This window comes from Pteropus medius, unplaced genomic scaffold (assembly GCF_902729225.1).
Source record: "Pteropus medius unplaced genomic scaffold, Ma_sr-lr_union100, whole genome shotgun sequence".
NCBI classification, from domain to species: Eukaryota; Metazoa; Chordata; class Mammalia; order Chiroptera; family Pteropodidae; genus Pteropus; species Pteropus medius.
This window is the reverse complement of record NW_024344434.1, coordinates 3,944,739-3,968,341: the sequence shown is the minus strand read 5'-3', so window position 1 is coordinate 3,968,341 and position 23,603 is coordinate 3,944,739. Positions and strand designations below refer to the sequence as shown.

The following is a 23,603-nucleotide window of genomic DNA, read 5'->3' as shown; positions in this document are numbered from 1 at the left end:
ATAATATTTTAAATGAATTATGATTACTAATAAAAATCCTGCTAACATTTTTTTCTTTAAGTTTAACATATATGCCCCAAATACACAGAGCTAAAGCCATATGAACACTCCCATTTACACTGTGCCCAGTGTAGAAACCGAACATCGTTTATATCCCCAAAGACCCCTATTCTGCCCTTTACCAGTCACTGTTCTCTTCCAACTTATCCTGAGTTGTAATATCTGGTTACATTCATTATAAATAGCAACTGCTATTTTAGATGGCTTTTATAAATAGCACTGCTATGAACATTCTTGTATATGTCCCTTGATATATCTGTATCTATATTTGTATCTGTATCTTATCTGTATCTGTATCATCTGTGTCTGTATCTTTCTCTCTCTCTCATCTATACATCTATATCTAGATATATATATATATATATAGATAGATAGATAGATAGATAGATAGATAGATGCATATATATATATCTGTATAAGTATGTCCATATAAGGATATCTATGGATATTTAGTCATATATTCATATACATTTGTGTTAGGTATATACAGACAGTCATTGGATTATGATGAGTTGATTTACAATGTTTCAAATTTATAATGATAAAAAGTGATCCTCATTCAGTAGAAACTTTTGATCTTTTCTTGGTCTAATGATAGGCAGTACAATACTCTTTCACGATGCTGGGCAGGAGCAGCAAGCCACAGCTCCCAGTCAAGCATACTACCATGAGGGGTAAACAACCAATACTCTCCTATGTACTGTGTTGCTGGCATTTTTTGAATATTGTGTGCTGAGCACATTTAAGGTAGGCTAGGCTAAACTATGATGTTTGGTAGGTTAAGTTTATTAAGTGCATTTTGACTTATGATATTTTCAACTTATGATCGATATATCTGGATGTAACCCCATCAAAAGTCAAGGGACATCTGTACCTTGGAGTTGCTGAGTCATACAGTTATGAATGTACTGCTTTGGTAAAAATCGTTACAGAGATTAACAAAGTGATTGGACCAATTTACTCTCTCACCAGAAGTACACTAAAGTTCTAGATGCTTTTACATCTTTGGCAGCGCTTATTATTGGCTCTCATTTTCATTTTAGTCTTTCTAATTGTTGAACCAAAATACTCTGATTTCTTTTGTCTACTTGTATTTGTTCATATTACAAAAAAATCTAAGTTATACTAATCAAAGTAAAGACTTTATTTATAAATTTATAATTAAATGCTTTAAAGAATTATTCCAAATGTCTTCTAGACTGGAATGTAGCATATTGCTTAAAAGGGAAAAATTTACTTAAAATTCAATTGGACCAGATCCATTAATAGGATATGGCTTAAATATTTCAATCATTTTTATTTATTAAAAACAATTTAATTGACTTGTAACATCTTATATGTATGATGGAGTTCAAGATGGCTTATTTTTATACATTTTCTCTTGATAAAAAACAATTATATGCATAATTATGTTTTAATACTGTTCATATAATGAAACACTCTCACTTATTACAAAATGATAATTTATCCATAATAATGACCCTAAATGACTGAAAATATTCTTTTGTGTCATTTATTTCCAAAATAATTTTGCATTAAATTTACTTTAACAACACATGTTTAGTTTACTGTAAATTCTTTAAGAAGTTGATAAGCTGGCATGATTAGAAATTAAAATCTAGTCCTTGTAAAGCAAAGGCAAAGGTTCCACCAAAATTTTGAAGCCAGTGTTGGATCAGAAAGTAAAATGAGGTTGGAGTTTGATAGACCAAGAGTAAAAGGAGCCAAAAGTATTGTTGACTGTTCATTTATGTTCTATTAGGGTAGGACAATAGGTAGAAACTGCATATGATCTGAAGGGTACAAAACTAATATTAAAGCTACAATGACTGATTCTGAAGAGTGAAACTTAAAAGGACCCAAGTGGGAGATACTGAAATATTGGCATTGCAATTTACAAACATTTTAGACATAAACAAAAAGTCAGGAATAATACCTCCATTTTGACAATTATTGTGCCTATTAAGCAGAATATTTGAATTATTATTCTGCCAGCAGTCTCCCATTTCCACTTTCCATTCTTTTATTGCCACCAATTATTTTCCTAAATATTTTCCTAATCGCTCACCTGCTCATAAACAACTTAGACCTGTCAAGTACTAAAAAGATGGGATTCAAACAGTTTGGTCTAGCATTCAAGTTGCCCTGTGGTTTGTCACCACCTTAACTTTTACAGCAACTATAAATATATGGAGACATATCTGAATCTTAAAGAACAATTCTAATATTTCCATAGTTGTTCAGCTATTGCTTTAGCTCCTTCTGTTTCTTCAACCTGACATTTGCTCCTCTATCTTTCTAATCCTATGGACTCACTACGTGTCCTTTATAGCACAATTTAGACTTGATATCTCTTAAAAGTCTCCACCAAGCAATTACCCACCATGACCCCTACCACATATGGCTGAGAGCTGTAATAGGTGTTCCCCTCACACAGGGTTTTAAAAGTTTATCTACTTGTCTCTCACAAAGAATTATAATCTAATTGGAGACAGAGACTACACATTAAACAACTTTATAACCCCAGGCATACTTAGGAAAGTACTTTTTAATAGCAAATTGACTTTTAAAGGTTTGAGGAATTAAACAAAATTATTTTATTTATGGAGCTTATACATACAAAAACCTACAGGGGAGAAGATGGGGAGATATGTAAAAAAAAAAAGTGAAGGGGAATATAATCAATAATATTGCAATACATTTTCAAGATGACAGATGAATACTAGAATTAGTGGGGTGATCACATTATAAGGTATAAAAGTGTCAAATCTCTATATCGTACACTTGAAACTAATATAACTAATATTGCATGCCAACTATATTTAAATTCAAAGTAAAAAAAATACGTATTTACCTCAAAATCAATAGTTCTCAACTGGGGATGATTTTCTCCCTCTCCCTCAGGGGACATTAATTAATGTCTGGAGACATTTTTGATTGGCACACTGAGAGAGGGGGCTGCTACTGACATCAAGTATATAAAAGGGAGGGATGCTGTTAATCATTCTGCAAGGTCAGGGTAATTCTCCACAACAGTGAAGTAGTCTGTCCTAATGTCAGCAAGTGAAAAATCCTGCTCTAAGTTGAGAAAACGGTCTTATTATCATTAGTTTCAAATTTAAAAATAAAATTAAACATCCACTATTTCTTTATGTAACCCACATACCAAGCTAATTTCTGTATCACTATCATCATGTTTGCATTACCTCTGAAATGAATGTTGGTACTTTATTTATACTTACTAATCAATATGCTAACTGATATAATTTACATACAAGTATAAATGTGATCAAGTCCTTTTAGTATATTTTATACTTAGTGAACCTTTCCTCAGTCTCTTCTGGTCAACTACCTGTTTTTCACTCCTCTCATTCTCATTGTACATCTACCTTCTAACACATATAAGGCAAGCTTATATCCTTCCATTGTTATAATTTTTTCATATATGTAATATATGTATATATTATATATAAAACTGTTTTTATATATATTTTTATAAACTGCCACTGAGCCACTATTGCTGAAGCTGCCATGCTAGAGCCACTGGCAGAAACAAATGGCTTTCAATTCATGACTAGCAACTCTCTTTTTTGAGGAACGTAACTAGAACCTATTTGTCTAAGAAGCTGAGAAGACTAGTTTGCAAGGGAATCTTGAACATGTAAATTTCAGACTTCTAACAACTCACAATAACAAAAGTAGAGGGAAGACTTGGGGTTGAGAACAAACAGACACTATCCAATGTATATTTGTTGTTGAGATTCCTGTTAGTTTGTATTAGAGTTGTGATTGGTACGCAAAAATGAGTTCATGTTCAAATCATTTTTTCATTTGTTGTTCTTTTGTTGCTTGACAGTATCTCATTGAAACTTCTCTAAGTCAACTCATGTAGCACTAATTTATTCCCCTCAAAGCCTGAATATTATTACATAATATGGATGAGTCATAATCTATCTGGGCATTTGCTTTGATGGGTTTTCACCTTGACTCTTCTTTTTGGCCATCAAAAACAATGCTGAAATAAATATCACACTCTTCATCGTTCTCTACATATTGGTGATTTTTTTTTTTTTTTCCTATAAGACAAGGTCCCAAGTTTGGGATTGCTGATGAGATAGAATATGTTATATTTTCAATTGCTATATTGTTTTTCCATATAACCATAACACCTTATATTTTCAAAATCAGCATAGGAAAGGACCACTTTCACCACATCTCTGCCAGCAATATGTTATCTGGGATAGTCTCTCAATTACAATTTTTCCCAGGAAGCAAGCCACAGTAGAAGGCAACCCAACTATTATCCCAGCTCCACTGTAAACTTTACAGATCCTCTTACATCATTATAATGCATGGGGATTTTTGAATAATTCACAGTTTTTTAATATAAAATTATGAAAATTACTTATATCAGTGAAGTTGGAATAGATTTTCAATAATATTTCAGCTAAAATAGATCAAATATTCAACTTCATTTCTATTTTATTTTGCTGTTCTTTTTTTTCCTTTAAACTGACTAAAAATTTGGGAGAGTGTTCTATTTCTGTATTGCACATTGTTTCTAGTCAAATCAGTCACAGTAGGCTAATTTGTATTATGATTATTCTCAATCCCAAAATCTTAATGACTTTTAATATCATTTGTTTCTTGCTATATGTTTGTCACAAATTGGCTGGGGATGGGGAAAAACTTTGCTCATGCCTATTTATCCAGTTTGGGTGTCTGCCATCTGAAGCATTGCTGATGGTTGTGACAGGGGAAAGAGAAAACAGAAAATTGAAAATCAGCTCTGAAACACTCCTGTACAGCAATGGCACATACTATGTCCAATCACATGGCAATTAGAAATATTGACTAACACTATCAGAATAATTTCTTGGAATAATTATTATATATCTCTCATATAACTTGTCATGATTCAGCACATCATTTTTCAGTTGTCTTCCTGTTCCCTTATTGGTGACTTTACCAAATTTGAATTATTTCATGAGTATATTAAGACCATTAATTTTGAAAAACTGGGTAATTGGCTTGTCCATGGATTGAAGAGTTATGTGGTCAAGCTATCTATTTCTATTTGTTACACTCTTTAGGTGGCTCATTGAAGGAATTGATTAATGGCATCAAAAATATTTTGACAGTTTAATTAGTAAAATTAGGATAAACGGCATTAGTGTTTGCCATATTTTCAGTGTGATTGAAAACTAGCTGAAAAGCCCTTGATGGTTGCCATTTGGATTAAGTTTAACTTCATCACACTGCCCAGATCGTACCTGAAAATATTTGCAGATGTTGTATTGCTAAGATAGAATTTGTGATTATTATTTGAAACTATATAACTCAAGGAAAAATCTTGGTAATTGAAATGTGCTGAGATTATAAATGTACATTTTCATGAAGGCAGCCATTAATTTTTTTGTCTACAGAAAAAAATGATCTTGTGGACATTCTTTAGTATTGCAGCTTTGAGCAAATGGCATTAATATTCTGATCCCATATTGCTTGTTCTTTTACATTGAAGCAGATGTCAGTTTCATATGGATTCTGAATTTCATCCAATCTGTTCTTCAAATATAAATGTAATTACTGGTCAATGATTTTGGATAATTTATACATCTGCTGAAATCGTGGAGATTTTATTAATTATTTTGACTTAGAGTTTGTTCCCTTCAGAAAGCCGAGAATTTGGAACACTGTTACTTTGTATTAAGTCAGTCTTACACTTAATAATAGCCACATGTGCTTAAGTAGGATTGGTGTGGATGATCTGAACTGTCATTATTCACAAGTCATAATCAGAAAGTTTATATACAAAGAGAGGCTTCCTTCCAAGTAAGGAAGACTTTGCACGCTTATTTCATATACATTTGTAAAAGGCATAAGAAGGTAGTATTCAAAAGATGTAAAACTTAAGCTTTTAAGATGGCTAAATAAAGTTAATATATTTTCCTCAGTTACGAGGGATTGTGAAAGTCACTAAAACCAACCTCCATCCAGACACCTGAGATATAGTTCTTAAACTTTTGCCTAAGTGTGACTCACATGATTTCAATAATAAGCTTATTTCTTATTTTGTATTATCAGTAGAAAACTTCTTAAATAAAGGACAGTAGTAAATATCATTTGTTAATACCTCTCTTCTTTCTTCTCCTCCTAGCGCTATCACTACTACTATTATTATTCTACTACCACTTCTAATACATATCTAACCAACATGATATGTACTATTGGTTAGTAGTTTGGGATAATTTACACATCAAATGAAGCTGTAGAGGCTTTGTTTTGATTTAGAGTTTGTAACCTCCCAAAAGCTTAGGACTTTGAGCCAAATTATCCTGTGTGAGGTCAGCCCTGGTTCTATATGTTCTATATGTGCTATATGTTCTATATTCATCATCTCATTTATTCTTCACAACAGATATCTAAGGTAGGAGTGAGAAATCGACATTTAAAAAGAGGACTGAGATTTAGAAAGCTTAAGAAAATTATCAAAGTCCCTAAGATTTTCAATTTAGGCTGCTTGATTATGAAGCCCACACTTTTAAACACTCTGTATATCTTTCTTTCTTCACCCTGGCCAAATTCTTTTTCTTATACTGGCATTCTCACCTGTAATATAAATGTCAGATAGCGGTGGAATGATTTATTAAATACTCTAACTATTAAATACTTGCCAAATCACCAAAATCAAAATAGAATATCAATGAAATTTTCTGTATATTAACATTGTCTTCATCACTGCACACTAAGATTTTTAATTGGGGACTTGATAATCAGATAATTTCAGAAATTCTTATGTTTGCTGTATTTCCTGTTGTGTAATGATCCTATAGCAAGTTGGAACACATGGCACTAGGCCATCTCACACATTCTTAGTAGAATGTTCAATCTAATTAACAATTTGGCTTGCAACAGACAATGTTCTATTTCTCCTAACATGGACGGAACATGGTTCTGTGGAGGTTATAATCACATAAGCCGCATAGCAGTTTTAAATGCTCAGCATTAAAATATTTTAAATTGGGTTATAAATAATTTTATCTTGAATTGTCTCTATTAAAGGCAGTGTAGACAGATGCTGTTTAATTTCCTCTGTTATTCCTATTGTTGTTGATATTGTTTTGGAAGCCTCTGTAATGTTTTAAACCTAAAACTCTTTCTTAAACCTTTAGACACAAGGTTATTATTACTGCTATGCTATTTAGAAAAGACTTGCCAGGAAAAATTGGGGGAGAGTGAGGTTTGTTCCACTTTTCAATTCAAAGAACTTTTGCCATCCTTTCCTTTTTTTATCAGTAGATCTGTGAGTCGAGCTAGATAGAATCAGAGATTTTGTAAAGATTATTTAATTGATCACCAAATGCATTTTTGTAAAAATAAAGACCCCTAGTTGAAGTTTTTAATCATTCATTTGGTTGTTACTAAAATGGTAGCTAGTACAGTTATCAGTCTCTTAAGAATGCAAAATCTTATCTCAAACCCAAACCAATTTTGCTATAAGAGAGATTATTAAGTAGATGAAAAATTCTTGAAAATATGGATATAAAAGTTTCAATACCAAGTATCATGTAATTTCTAAATGACAATTTTACATTGATATGATTGGAAAAAAACAGCCATTAATAATTAAAAACAATACAAATATATGCATTAAGTAAAATAAATTGAAAGCAGGCAAATAATGAAACACTTAGCTCTTCAACTATTGTTCTATAATAAGACAATTTTTAAAAAAAGGTTTCTTAATATGTTGGGTTTTTGGTTTGTTTGTTTTACATGTTTCCTGATCCAGATTTATATTTTTGAAAATAATATCTACTATCAACCTGATATAAAGAGCAGTTCGTTGCGACTGACATCTTCCGGAAAAGAAGGAATTATTTTTAATGGGATTGCTGACTGGTTGTATGAAGGTGAGTTGAATAGATTTAGTTTCAAAGGAACACAAATACATATTTTTATATAATATCTCTAAGAAAAATTTGTTCATTCCAGAACAATACTTGCAGCACTATTTCTATTTCTCATTTCCTCTCAAAATTGCCTTCATGCTTTCATTATCTTTGCATGTGCTCATATTTTAACTGGTTGTGATTTTCATCTATTTATATGATTCCATATTTGATATATATACACATACATATATATCTCAAATGTGGAATCATATAAATATATATACATTTTGTATATATATGTGTATGTGTGTACATTCTGTTCAGACTAGATAGATTTTATTTTTGGTGATGCCTAACTAATGAAAGTGAACGATCACCTTGCATCAATCCTTCTGGAATTAGATGTTAAATTTTTCTGACTCTTTGGAAAAGAAGAAACAAAAATCTTTAATAATCTAAGAGTACATGAAAGCCAGTTGATTTTAGTCATTCTCATTAAGAACATTCTGTCACATTTTAAAAGTCATTGCATAAGGAACAAAATAAAACCTACCTAAAGAGTTAATTTGCAATAACTGTTGAATTAAGTTTTAATAACATCTGAGAATATAAAAAAGAATCAGATGATGAAAATCTTTGTTCATTTTGATCATGTACCAATTGTCAGCTGAGATATAGGTACAGAAATGTCTGCAGAAGACTCAAAACTTAAGTTTAACACCAAGGTTTTAGACTCTGCAACTGATCTTGGCAAAATATGTCAAGATTTAAATATGTCGAGTTGGTATATTTTATTAGAAGTTATAAAGCTAAAATCATCCAGAAAATAAATTTTCTAGAGCAATATTAGCAAATGCAATCTCTCTACTTTAGTCAATATTTTTAATTCTGTACAAAAAAAATTATTTAGCTTATTTATTCATTGACTATTCTCTTCTTCAACAGATATCATTGATGTCCTACTATGTTCTAAGTACTTGTCTAGGTCTGGGATACATCAGAGAACAAAATAAAGTACTACTTTCAGAATTTTACATTAAGAAACAAATCTTACTGGGAGGAGCCATTTTACTAAAGAAGAAATATTATAGCCCTTGAGATATATAAGTATATATGTACATATATATTTATATTTATATTTTTATGTATATGCCAACATCAAATAATTAAATATTTGAGAGACCATGGTTTATTCTGAGGAGTAATGATAGCTATTATGGAAATATCAACAATAATTATGCTATAAAATTTTTTAAAAATTGAAATACCAAAATAGATAGGATAATTTGGTTGAGAACATCAGAAGATTACTTATTTTCTTATTTCAAAAAAATTACTTATTTTCTTATTCGGTTGAGAATGTCAGAAGATTACTTATTTTCTTATTTCAAAATAGATAGGATAATTTGATTGAGAACATCAGAAGATTACTTATTTTCTTATTTCAAATTATTGTAAGGGGCTAGGATGGCCCAGTGAATTGAAGAAGCAAATAGAGAACAAACATGAAACCTGAGTAGTTCTGGGAATCTAGGTAACCAAAGCTAACAATTACTTACCTAAAAGAAAAAAACTAGGGAAGATATATCCTTTATCTTGAAAATTTTCTTGGAACTGAGTGAGCTCCTGAAAGATGAAGAAACCAAATCAATGCAGTAGGATAAGTTGTCAAATCACAGTAAACACAAGATTCTATGAAAGAGCAAAGGAGAGAGATGCAGCCCATTCTAGAGATTTGCAAATATTTCACTAAAGGAGAAAATCTTTGAGTTGAGCCTGAAAGATTAGGAATTGTAAGACAATAAGAAACTAGGAAGAAAAATCCAAGCTAGAGTTAAAAGCTTATAAAAATTTAGTAGAGTTAAATAGCTTGGTACATGCCTAGGGAACTAAAATCTGTTTGTAATTGTTAAGGCAAAAAAAAAAAAAAATGAGGAAAAGGAAGTCAGCAAGAACCAAAAGATAGTGACCCTAAGAATAATCTGAGATTTCAGTTATTTTTCTACTAGTAAATGGGGAAACTAATAGAGTTTTTAAGTGAGGAAGTGTCAAGATCAGATCTTTCATATAAATAGATTTTTCGCTACAGTGCGAAGCTAGGATTGAACGGCAAAGAGAACGAGTGAGCAGCTATAAGGGGTTTTCTGTCTTCTATGAATATATAATGAGCAAAAAAAATAGTATGGTTAAAGCAGGAAGAAGGAGGGAAGATTCTAAAATTGATGAGGCAGTAAATAGATAGATCTTAGTGGTTAAATGGATGGCGTAGATGGAAAGTAAAGAATGATTCTTTGGCTTCTGGTTTGGGTCACTAGTAAATAGTGATGACACAATGAGCAGGCATGCATAAGGAGTAGTGAACTTCAAGGAGGAGAAGAATAGGTTAGTGGGAACATTGGTGTTTTGTAATATGCTAGCATGCTACATTGCATAACAAAATGTGATCCTTAAAATTGAAGTACTTTAAGTCAGCTGGGGTTATACTCAATGTTAAGTGTACTGAATTGGCCAATGACCAAAATGATGTCGGCTTCTGTCCTTAGGGAAGTCTTCATATAATTTATTATGTTACAATTTTACAGAAATTATAAGGAGAGAAATTAAAGATCATTGCCTGAAAAATAAGGTTGTTTTTTGTTTTTTGGGTTTTTTTCCTAATTAGAGAATAACAATCCATGTATTTGAACTGAGAGTGAACAGTGTGTTGGAGATTAGGCAGGATAAAAAGGTAACCAAACCTTTGTGACAACACTGGAGATCTGACACATTTCAAAGTGGAAATGGAAAAATTATAGTTTTTACCATTCAAATTAAACTCAAACTTTGGACTGTTATGTTCTAAGCAAACTACAAAACTTCAGATGTGCTATGTGATTTAATCCTCACTACAGTAGTATATCTAATCACTTACTGACTAAACCAAGATTCAGGGAGGGTAGGCTACTTGGACATGTCCTCAAGAGCTCATGAGAAACAGAGCTAGCCCTTGAATGTGTGTCTTCAAAGCTAGTGTTTAGTCCTAATCTGACCTGCCTGTCACAGTGCAATGCCTTTCATTGTTCCCTAAGAAATGACATACGTTATTCACCTAAGCCATTAGATTTCACTGGTCTGTTTCCTCAGCCAAAGACTCTGAACTCTACAGTCCATGAACTTATCACAATTCTTGCTTTATTTCCAAGAGAAGGTATACTACAAAGGGAATCAGTGTTAAGGTTTTGAAGAGGGATTTAGGCAATTCATATGTCGTTGATTTTCCCTCAATATTTTACCTGGCTATGTTTCAAGAGTCCTCCATGTACCTTATTCTCGCCCTATAACTTTGTTTGTCCATTGTGCCAAGAGCTCCCAGATTCCAGACCTTCTCTCCTCTCTTTAAAATACTCACCAAAACACAGTGAGTTCTACTAAGAATTTATATGATCTCAACAGTATGTGTGTGATATCCTAGTTTGGAGATTTCATTTTTATTACTTTGTAGAAATCAATCACAATCTGAATTAGTGTGTGGGAGACTCAAGAAGTAATATATAATATTTCCACTCATTTTTTATATTAAAATTTGCCTTCTGTAAATGTCATAGAAAAAAAGATTAGATAAGGAATCACATGAAAGATAAAAAACAAACAACAAAAAAAAATTTTCATGGTAAATTTTAAGGGCATGCTTTAATCTTTTTAGGCCCAGACCAATCTATAAGCATGGCTGTTGTTCCCAAACAGTTACTAATGTCAAATCTTTAAAAGTCTTTGAAAGTATCATTTTAAAGCCTCTTCGTCTTTATTTCCAGCATTATTCAATTTTTAAGGAATGTAAAATCAAATAAAATATGTATTTTAAAGAGTTAGTAAAGTTTAGAAGAAAAATAAAACACCATTTTAAATATAATTCACATAAAGAACATCTAATGTTATTCATATAATTAGTGTATTTAACATGGCAACTTAACTAAATAAAATTTCAGATCAATGTTTTGTTAAAAAAATAAAATTCACACATTTGCCAAGTTTATAACTTTGAAATTTTCTATAAAGTATTTAGTCTATTAAATAGAAACAAAAAATGACTTCCGCTTTCAATTATTTAATTGTATAGAATATTGGAACTAATATGCTTAAATGATTTATAAATAAATTTTAGAATCTCATATTTAAAGGAATTCTTTTTTGAAATTTAATCCAATAGTTATTGAATACATATATCTGTCAAGCATTATCTGAGAGCAATAAGATGAGGAGTAAGCGTTTCTGTTTTGGGTATTTCTAACTTAGTGGCATTAAAAACTGTAAATAACTAATATATAAGGAATCATTGGAGCATTGTAAATAGAAATATAAATAAAACTACATGTCAGCATGCTAAATAGAAGTATAAGTAGAATTAATACTGATGAGATGGATGGATATAGCCTTATAGAGGAAATGGTCTTTATATTGAGATTTAAGAAAGACAAGAGTAAACAACTGAGAGACAAAATTTACAGGATGAACAATATCTTTATCAACAGATTCTGATTATTACCTTTTTATTAGTTAATGAGAACAATAAAAAGGGCTTTTCACTGGTTTTTTGCTTTCTCTTGGACACAAGAAGTCACAATCATTTTTCATTGATTCAACAAATATTTATTGAGTGAGCACTTACTAAATCTCAGTAAAATTGGACTGTGACAGATAAACAGTCAAATAAAAAATTAGAGATGCAGCTATAGAAGCCAGAGTAAAATAAGATAATGGACAATGCTAAGTCTCTGGAGGGCAGACAAGCTAAGGAGTTCAAAGTTACTGATGGATTGCGACTAGAACTTGACAAAAGCAAAATTAGACAATCGATGGTACCAGAAGCAAGATTGCAGTGGAGAGGTATAAAATGAGAAGTGAGACCATTATGAATATAGACAATTCTTTCAAGAAAGTTGAACGCAAGATACAGACAATAAGTGGAATAAAAAACAACCACAGACCCCCCAAGGATGGCAGTAGGATCCTCAGAGTCCTATCTAAGTCAATAAACTACAGATGGATAAAGTTAGCTTAATTTTTAGAATACCATGTTAATCTAAACACAATAATTCTATATTAGTTAGTTTTCTGTAAGTGCTTTGTGATGAGGCTATGTTTTTAAATACCTGTGATATGAAACGACATGTGTTAAAAATTTTGTCTGCTCTGCAGTGAGATTTGCTAAATCAGTGTAATCAAGACAATAAAAAGACCAACCTATGTTGAAATGAAGTGGAATGCAATTTGTAAAAATACTTTGTTTATAAATAATATAATAAACACAGGAATTTTCAGTCCATGAGTAAAGTCCTTATTAGTTGCAATTAAAGAAGAGTGTACCTTATCCAAAAGGATTCTTAAGCTAATTTGTTCATGATTCTTTTATTTCCTTCCCATTTCAGTTAGCTTTGTTTTTGTACCTGAAGGAAGTCACGTAACTGTGTGGTACTTTGCTATTTTAACATTTTTCTGAAGCACAATTTTAGGCATAGATTACTCTAAAATAAACGAGAGTAGATGACATCAAATTTCTAATGAAGGCACCCTCAAATCCCAGCCACTGTAATTCTTGAGTACTTTTTGCACAAATACTTTAGCACCAACGAGGATGGAACCCGCTTCTTAGAAACCTGAATGTTAATTTTGGGCAATACGATCTTCGTGTATCTTCAAGAGCCTCAAAGACTTAAGAGTTTACACTCATTTGGCATTTAGTAGTTTTTTTCTTCAGCGTGTCATGTGGTTGTCTCCTCATCTGAATTATATGTTATTTGTGTAAATCAGGGTGAAGATCATAACTGAAGAAAAAAAAGAAGGCACATTCAAAATAGTATTCAATGTTTACCTGTGAAGAGGCCACTTATCAAAGACAAGGGATATGCAGAAACCTGCGGCTAGTAATGGCTTAATCATTAACAGCTTAAGAGGGATGGAAAGACAGATATTAGAACCTAGAAGGAAGAAATTCTGTAGTTTTCACAATAATGAAAACAGTGAGTTTTGATTGAGGAACACAGTCAGACCCACCTGATTTCAAAGGGTGGAAACCCCCAAAATAAATACCATGCACTAACTTTCTTTTATTGGATTTGTCTGGTTTCATGTTGGTCATATCCAACAAAAAGACAGAAATCATGGGAGTATCTTATTATTCAAGTAAAAATTTTCTGTCCCCAGAAAAGGAGCTACTTTTGCTACTGTTTCATTGTAGAGTGGTATTAGTCTGGTTATATATATACATGCCTAAAATTAATAAGTGCAGCCAATACATGTGCTTTTTTATATAAGGTTTTGAGGAAAATACCTCAATTAATAAAAGAAATAATCTTATCATGGGGTCCCTTCATCAACTTCTGACTAGACAGGTTATTTACCTGGTAGATCAAACCAAAACTTTACTCCTGCCAAATTGTATCCCTTTGCTTCTTTTTCTTCCTGAAAATATTAGGGTATCAGTTTTCCAGTGAAATGGAAATTGGAATATAGAAATACGAAATTGGAAAAAGATGAAATTGGACAAAGGAGTATTTTTGAAACTGCTGAGTTCCAAATAAGTATATATTTTGCCCTTCTTCATATAGTAACAATACATTTTCTTCCTGGCAGAAAAGGTTAATCATCAGACTCAGCTCAGTGACTATATTTCTTGTTAGCTTTTTTTTTTTTTTTTTTTTGCCAGTTATATTTTGCCCAAATGGTCGGGGGAAATTTCAGTTTCCTGTTGGAGGCAATCATCCCTTAAACATTAGAACTCTTAAACCCATCAAGTAAAAGAGAACGATACAAGTAGTGAAAGAGAACACTACCCTTCCACTCATTAGTTCTTAGATCTGTGCTTCCTGGCTATGCAAGAGGGACATGTGCATGCTGTAGGATGGCATCTCAACTTCAAACAAATAGTGCCAAACCCAGATAGAGCATGCTATTTCACTCTTCTATCAAGCCAGGTACATGATGGGGAACATGATAAAACCAGTGAATTCCATGGGTCTGAGCCCATTGTTTTTCTTTTTGCTAAAAAATATTTCCTATTTGGAAGTGACATAGTGCGGGTAATCAGAGTAATAGGTAAGTTATTCTGTAAGTTCATGAATAGCAGTAGTAACAGGACTGCAGGCAGCAAAGGCATATCCATACCTGGAATATGTGTCTTAGTATGTAATGACAAAATGTTACCTCTTCTTGATGGAAGGGTTTCTATGTAATCTACCTGCCACCAGGTAGTCAATTGGTCCTGCTAGGAAATAATGCCACATAAACAGTATAGTGAAAACCACAATTATTGGCAGGTAATAGAAGGAGCCAGAGACAAGCTCATATGTACTTGGTAGTCACACTGCTCATCTGCTTATTGAGAACCTCCTCTGCTATCATTGTGTTTTGATGGACGTTAAACAGAATACTAATGTCTTCACATTTTTTTACATTTTTACTATGTCTAATAAATCATGCACTTAATTTTCCCTAAACTTTCTTGTCACTACTTTTCTAATGTTACTTTTCTCATACCCCTACTCATGTGCTCATTTATTAGTTATTGTGTATGAGTCAGGCTGGATCCATGCTTCAAGGCAAGCAGTAGTAAACAAAATATCTTGTTCAAGTCTGCCAGCTTGGAAGATTTATATGTATTATAGTACTTTAATGCCATTTTCAAGTCAGACTGTAGTATGGAACCTATTCAATTTCAGCATGTTCAAGTGCCTCATGCAAACCTGGTCATAAACCAGGCCTTCATTCGTTCCTCCTTTACTAACTTGTATTGGAAAAGACATCATGAGTCATAGATGTGAGATGAAGGGAGAGGGTAAAGTAGCAGATGCAATACCATGGGTAGTCCTATATATACTACTTCTGTTGTTGTTTGTGTTTAGTTTCATGGTCAGTGAATCCGATAACATTCAGTTAATGATGGGCAATATGGGTTGCATAGTCATTTGGTGTTCCATGATAAGAGCTTCTGCCAGAGCCCAGTGGAGAGCAGCTTTTGAAATAAAGAATATTTATCTGCACAGGAAGAATTGGTCTTTCACTAAAGCTTATAATGACTATACTTTGATTATCATATGATGAGAGTTAGAAGCTCCACACAGCATCTCTGTTTACCATGAATCCTTGCATTGCCATTGTGCCTGCTGGGTAGCAAGATAAAGATGGTAGGGAAGGTTATGCCATGGCTTTGATCTGATAACTAGCCTTCTGTTGCTCAGATTCTACAGGTCACTGGGAAATAGAACAAGGCAGTGCATGTGAATGTGGTGTATACTGTTCTTCAAAATCCAGAGTTCCATCCTTATTTACCTTTGTGTTGGTACAGTTCAAACAAATTTTCTCTCATTTTACAAGAGATAGCCTAGTGTATCCCAGGCTACTAGATCTCTAAATTCTTCTCTAAGGATTCAAATTCTTAAACTTTACAGGAATTCATTGTCCTCTTTGACTTTATGCCTTTATGGAAAAAGGTTGCCTCTGTCAACAAGAAGACTTGTGGGAATTTTGAGGTTCAAATTCTTCAGCCACAAAATTATACATATATGACAATATTCCACCAAGAAATGTGTTATTTATGAGACTGATTCGGAAACTCTAAGTATACACGTTTACCCAAGCAGTCATCCTGTGTGTCAGTGTCTCAATACTTCTCCACCAGTATCTTTATCTTATCCTTTAAAAAAGCAGGTGGAAATGAGCCCCTGATGTGTTACAGCTCTGCAACCCTTATTATGTATGTTTTCCTGAACATCAGACATATCTTCTCCTCTGCGGAAGAGAGAGACTCTAGATGCCATGGTGAACTTTTGTGCATTTCTAATTTTGCAGTCATGGTCTCAATTTTTTTTTCCTAAGTACTCTCTCTGCAGCATCATAAGAACCATATAAACTTCACTTTACAATCTTTATAGTTGCCACCGTTGTAGCACCTAAGTGTCACAACCACTTGTCTTTCCAGAGCCTTTCCTCTCTATCTGCATTTCATTCTATGTTATAATCAGTGACAATTGATTACTCATGATTCCATCCCTTGCTATTGATTATCTATGCTCTAATTTTCCCCTGGACATATCATTAAATCATAGATATAGATATAGATATGGCTATATCTCCAACCTAATCTCAAAATCTAGTTTTAAAGGTCTCTTTTATCAGTTTACTGCTACAATTAATCACTGTATCCCAAAAGGAAAGAGATGGCACATTCAATACTTTGAAGAGGATTTATGTACAAAAAGACCATTTACAAAGGTGAAGGTATAGGGTAAACATAAAAACGGAGCTATAATCTAGACTAGAAGCAGCAAAGCTATTACCACCCCAATGGCCTTAGAGATGAACCATTACCACATACAAAAGGAGAAAATTGAGTAGAGTTGGCTGCATTGACAGGAGTAGTAGTGTCATCATTTAAAACACACTACAAGCCTGAGGTGACATTTTAGAATAGACTTAAAGATATAAATACTCTAACTCTTCACTTCTTCTAATGGCCATCCTCTGGAGAACGTGGGAGTTCTTTTGATGTAGCTCATGTGGGTTAGTATTCTGGGCCAGAAAGCAGGTATAAAATAGTGGATAGTCAATCTGGAGTCACATGAAAGATATCCAGTGTATTTCTTATTCTACTTTATTAGAGCTTAAAATAGTTTCATGAATCTAGTAGGTATTCAACTTGTTTAATGAGGAGAAGATGGAAATATGACTGAATGCAGGTATGAATGGTGACATGATTTTCTGCCATATTTCAGTCTTTGATTATTGTTCTCATTCTTTTTACTCTGATAGTTCTTTCATCTTCTCTGTTCACATTGTTGACAATCCATGAAATCCTGACTCCATTACTTTGTTTCTTCCTTCCTTTGCATCCGCTTTTTCTGGGATTAAAAGGGTAACTCAGAAATAGAGAATGCTCTATGAAGTTGATAAAATCGAATGCATTGTATAGAAAATGTACATATACAATGGAAATATCAAGGACAGATGTTTGTGGGTCACTGAGCCCACATCTCTACAGTTGATTTCAAATAACACTTGTTTATTCTAGAGGAACTTCTGCATTCTCACATTGCCCACTGGTGGTCACCAGATGGAGAAAGGCTTGCCTTCCTGATGATAAATGATTCACTGGTGCCTAACATGGTTATTCCCCGGTTTACTGGAGCATTGTATCCCAAAGGAAAGCAGTATCCATATCCTAAGGTAAGTAATGTAGAAGTGCTAGTTTGTTCCCCCTTTCTGCACAAGTGACTTGACTGATAATATTCTTGCTTCATGAACAAGTTGTCTTTGGAAAAAAAAAGACGCCCCCATTGTTGACAGACACATCATTTTAGAGCTTTCAGTAGCCTGTACACAGTGTTGCATAGGAAGAGCTAAAGATAATTTGGGCTGTGGGAACTTTTACTTGGCTGTATTTCTTTCCCTTTGATGGTCTTGTTTTTGTTTTCCCTCACCTTCCCAGTTGAAAGAGAGTGAGAAGAGATAGGGGGAAGCACTGATGCCAAGGCAAAGGCTTTTTCTTCAAGGTCTATTCTATGAGTTGTCAATAGGTTTTATAGAGGAGGAAAAAATACCATGGTCAAATATGTTGGAAACTCTTAGTTAAAAAAAAAAATCTAGCGTCTTTCATATGATATCTTAGAGCACTTAATGTACTATATGTTAATACATATTATAAATCTATAAAAAGTAGACTAAGCATAAAGAATCTCCAGAAGCATAAAGAATCACCAATAAAGAATAGTCTAAGCATAAAGGATTTATTAGTATTAACATTGGTACTATTTTGGCAGAGGAAACTCTGGAACATACTTTATAAAAAGCTAGGGTAAAGCCAGTAAAGCCATAGCCAGGAGTAGGAAGGATAGATGCAATTGTTTTATTGAGTGAGACAAATACAGAAATCCAGCCAGAGAGCAAACTATGTTCAAGTGTTGGGTGAGGCCTCTGGGAGCAGATTGTAAAAACACCTAGAGTGTATTGGTTTTTCTTGTGCATGCCATTTTAAATCACTTAAGATCTTTTTTTTTTAAGTTTATTTTCTCTATGTTTACATAACAAAGAAAAAAATCTCATTAGTGAGGACCCTATGCATTAATCACGTAGCAAAGATGTCTTATAGAAAACTTTTCAAATTTCGCTTTATGCATTTTAGCTCTTAATTAGGTAAGATATGGCTGCTGATTTAATTTAGAAGCTGTTTTTAAGCCACTTTTTTAGTGAATTGTATTGCGTGTTCACCATCACAATAGATTCTATACTTTTTAATTTGCAACTTACATTAAACAGGCAAAGTACTGGATGGACTACCTATCACATTTTATGCTACGATTGCAATGAGGGTGTGGTCAGGGTGGGTGTATTTTTTTCTTATTTTTCTATTATCTTTGCCAGACTCAGGTTATCCAAAGTGGAAAAAAAAAGGTTTAAATATGGAGAGTCAGGAATAAGAAAGAAAAGTGTTTCCTCAGTGAGATTCTGTACTGTCTTTCTTTCTCCCCATCCTATCTTCCTTCCACAGGGTGTAGTATTAAGTGACTGACTGACAGCTAAGGAAGACAGAGAGAGTGAGAGGAATCAGATCTCGTGATTTTGAAATATTATTTTTAGGGTCTTCTCCGGACATAGATTAGAAGTCATATATACTCATTGCTCTTCAAGAGAAAATGACAACTTGACCTAACAACAAAATAAACATTTTTGCTAAGAGAGTTTTATTGTACTCCAAGAAAAGTACTTATGACTTCTCCAATTATAGATTTAGCCATGTTTTATGGTTGACAGTCTGTGCCTGTACGGCATACTTGCACCTGCTTTTTTCAGAGAAAAATTGAGATGGCTTCTCAAATACTATTAGCTCTCACATAATTTGATTTACTTATTAAAATGAAAGTTCACCTGACAATTTAGATACAAAATGAAGAATTAGTGGCATATTGTGAAAAGCATATGTCAATAGATAAGATATTCATACAGAAATGTTCAGTTAGTGAAGTGCACAATGGGAATAAAATCAGCCCTAGGGAAGAGACAACTTTTTATAATTCATTTCTGAAAAAAAGTGAGGATTTTAGGATTCACACATAAGAGCCTTATGCAATAGCTACTCTTCATGTCTCCTCAGTTATGGACCGGTAAACTTGAACTTGGTGCTTGAACTTGGACTTTCCTAGGACTCATAATTTTTACAAGACCAATGCAAACAAATGAATAAATAGAAGCATTGAAAAAATGTAAATACATCAACAATAATTCAGAAGATACTGGGTTGACAAATCTAGATACTTTATTATTTAGTGAGGCATTATTTAATTAGTTATTTAATTATTTCTTAATAGTAAAGCTAGGCATGAAATAATATGATTATTTATTAATCATATAAAGCATGTGTGCTAATAATATGCTTTGTTTGCAGAAGGACTCTTTACATATTTTCCTCATTTTGTTCTTTTCACAATTGCCTCTATTTTCTAAATAGACAAACTGAGCTTCTAAAAGGCTGTCCTTTTATAAAAGTCACAGTTATTTTAAGAACAGGGAAATAACTCAAATTTATTGATTCTGTCCCTTTCTATAAAACTACTAAAGGTTAACTTGTAGCTCAGAGAACGTAGCTGGAATCAAAATATCTCCTTGTCAAGTTAACAAATTTATGCAGAGCTCTGTTTGTTCCATTTACTGTTAATGGCTTAGCTATATATTAGTAGCGTTCTCAAACAGCATCACACATGCCTATATATATATATATATATATATATATATTATCACACACACACACACACAATAATAACAATATATGTGGTATATAAGCACACACACACACACATATATATATACACACACACTCACAAATATATCTGTATATATATATACACACACATACATATATACACACAAATATATGTAATACATGATGTATATAATGCATGATAGATGTAATACATGGTAGATATAATACTTGATGGATATAATATCTGATGAATTCCCTGAGTGTGCGTTAATAACTACCACTTAGAAGTATTAAAAATAAACAGATATTCTAGTGGCCATAGCTAAGAGAAAGAATCTCAAGTAATCAAGTGGCTGTCAGTAGGAATACCTGCCCAGGTAATTAAGATAATAGTACTCAAAGAAACTAAGTCTAGGTTTTGGTTCTTGTTCCAGAATAAATTTCGGTATCATGCTGGATATATTATTTGAATTTTTAAAGTCTCATTGTTGTCTACTCTGGTTAAAAAAAAGTTTATTAGTTTCCCACTAACTAATGTGTTATTTTGATTTGCTCTTACTTATGCAATAAACTTTAAAAAAGTGTTACTTCAGACATTGAAGTAATGTCTAGAGTTCACATTAAATCACACTTTAAATTAAACTAGATTAAAATAAGTGCAGAAAATACCAAATGTAGTCAGATTTACTAATGAAATACTTACACAAAACAAACATATTTGTATTTTACTTAATTCAGCATGATTTAGAACTCATAAAATACCCTTCATTAGCAATTCAGCATAAAAGAGATGCACTGTTCTATCTTAGTAACCTCAGGTTAATGTTCTTAATTAAAACATTATCTCGTTTAATGACAACTTAGTTGCCAGTAAAATAAGGTTAATTATTATTGAGGCTTGTGTTTCAGAATCATAGAAAAAGGATTCTATGAATTTGCAGTCTTTGTGGGAAATGTGACTGTAAAAAGCACATAAATGAACTCCTCCAATTTGCAAACTATTGAAACAATTCAAATATTAAAAGGTACAAATGAACTTGCAACGTGCACTAATTTCAAAGCTCCATGGAAAGATAAAAATCTAATTAAGATATAGAATGCTAGACAGCTGAATTTGGGAAATAGCCTGACATTTTTTGTATAAAATTAGGCACATGTGTATACAACTTTTAATTTAATTTGTTCTCAATTAGACTTAATTGAGATATCAGTGATTTTATGCAAGCATAAATGTATACTACAGATATGAAAAAAACTTTCTTAAGATACAATAATAACCATATATATCTTAGACAAAGTATAACATAAAATTATGTAACATTGCTAAGAACTTATAAAAAGATCAAATTAATTTAATTTCTTTTTAAAATCAGTTTATTGAAAGAAAAAATATACACAATTTTTCATTAATTGTAAAAGTCAATTTCTTAATAACTCATTTTTAATTCACTACTATATATTATTTTAGGCACTTTTATAAATAATCTTTTTTTGTTAGTCCAGTTAACAAAACTATAAAGTATTTTTATCTACAGAAAGGAAGCCTACTTTGGCACAAAACTTCTGACTTCTGACATTCTCAAAGGTGTCTTATTTTTGATAATTTGATAAAATATTGCTTGAGGATCTTTTGTTAAAGACCTGTTCATATCCAGTAAATAACAGTAAAATTTGAACCCAAAGTTCTCTGACTCACAGATAAAGCTAAATCAGTTCACAAAATGTCCTTTTACCAGAGGTGTCAGTCTCATCTGGGAAATTTTTAGGAATGTAAAAATGTACCATTCAGAGATTAGAGACACTGGAGGTGGGCCTCAGAAATCAATGATTAAGCAAGCCCTTCAGGCCTTCTGGGCGATTCTGAAACAGTTTAATCTTGGTAAATTTTTTTAAAAAATTATCAGATAATTAAAATTAGTAGGCAAATTTTGATAAAGACACTATTAGTTATTAATCAGTGTTTTATTAAAATTTTTATACTAATTGCTGTTATCTGAATTTTGTTAAAACACGGATTCCTAGGCTCACCTTAAAGATTCTGATTCTGGGCCTAAATATAAGCCTGGGTGAGACGCTTGAATTTGTGTTTCTAAGGTTCCAGGTGATATTGATTGATGCTGCTAGTTAAAGGGCAACACTTTAAATGGCACTTCTAAATACTGTGTCCCAGCTCTAAATTTTAACATACCTGATCAAGCAAGCTAGAGAAATGGATAGACTAAAAAATCTACACATATGAATAAGGCCAATATTTTCAAGGAGTAATAGTTTCAAGGAACATGGCAATTTAATTAAAGCAAAAGTGATGTAAAAGAGAGCTCCTAATTGTAGTAGAGCATTGCCCAAGACAATTATTTCCAGGCACCAGAAGGTTTTAGAATAACAAAGAGGCTTTATAAAATCTGATGCCAGAGCTTTCTCTGTGAGGCAGGCTCATAGCTTATCTTCCAGGAAGCCCTTTACTATATGAACTAGTTCCACAATCTCTCTTAATAATCACTGCATTTCTATAGTGAAAGCTTTACCTGACTTCTTTCTTTGGCTCAAAACTTCTGACCTATATGTGATACACTCCTACAGACATGCTAGTCATTTTTCTTTGTAGACATTTTTTTAGAGCAGTTTACAGTTCGCAACAAAATTGAGGAGACAAAAGATACTTGCCATATACCCCGTTCTCCCACACATTTTTAGTCTCTCTCATTATCAACATTCCCCATCAGATTTATACATTTGGTACAATTGATAAAAATCTATTGACACATTATTATCACCCAAAGTCCATAGTTTACATTACAGTTCAACCTTGGAGTTGTATACTGTGGGTTTGGACAAATGTATAACAGCATGTATCTTTCATTATGGTATCATACAGAGTATTTTCACTATCTTACAAATCCTCTCCTACTTCCCCTGTTTTT

At 32.5% G+C, this 23,603-nt stretch overlaps 1 protein-coding gene across 6 annotated transcripts in view; it reads left to right on the top strand.

Annotated features, from left to right (window-relative positions):
* The window catches only part of DPP10 (dipeptidyl peptidase like 10), a 457,935-nt gene that overhangs the window by 352,329 nt on the left and 82,003 nt on the right, over positions 1-23,603 (top strand). For all 6 annotated transcript variants that reach the window (XM_039872698.1, XM_039872700.1, XM_039872699.1 and 3 more), the window contains 2 exons: positions 7,853-7,973; positions 17,998-18,152. In XM_039872698.1, coding sequence (XP_039728632.1) covers positions 7,853-7,973; positions 17,998-18,152 — 276 coding nt within the window. The remainder of the gene's footprint in view (positions 1-7,852; positions 7,974-17,997; positions 18,153-23,603) is intronic.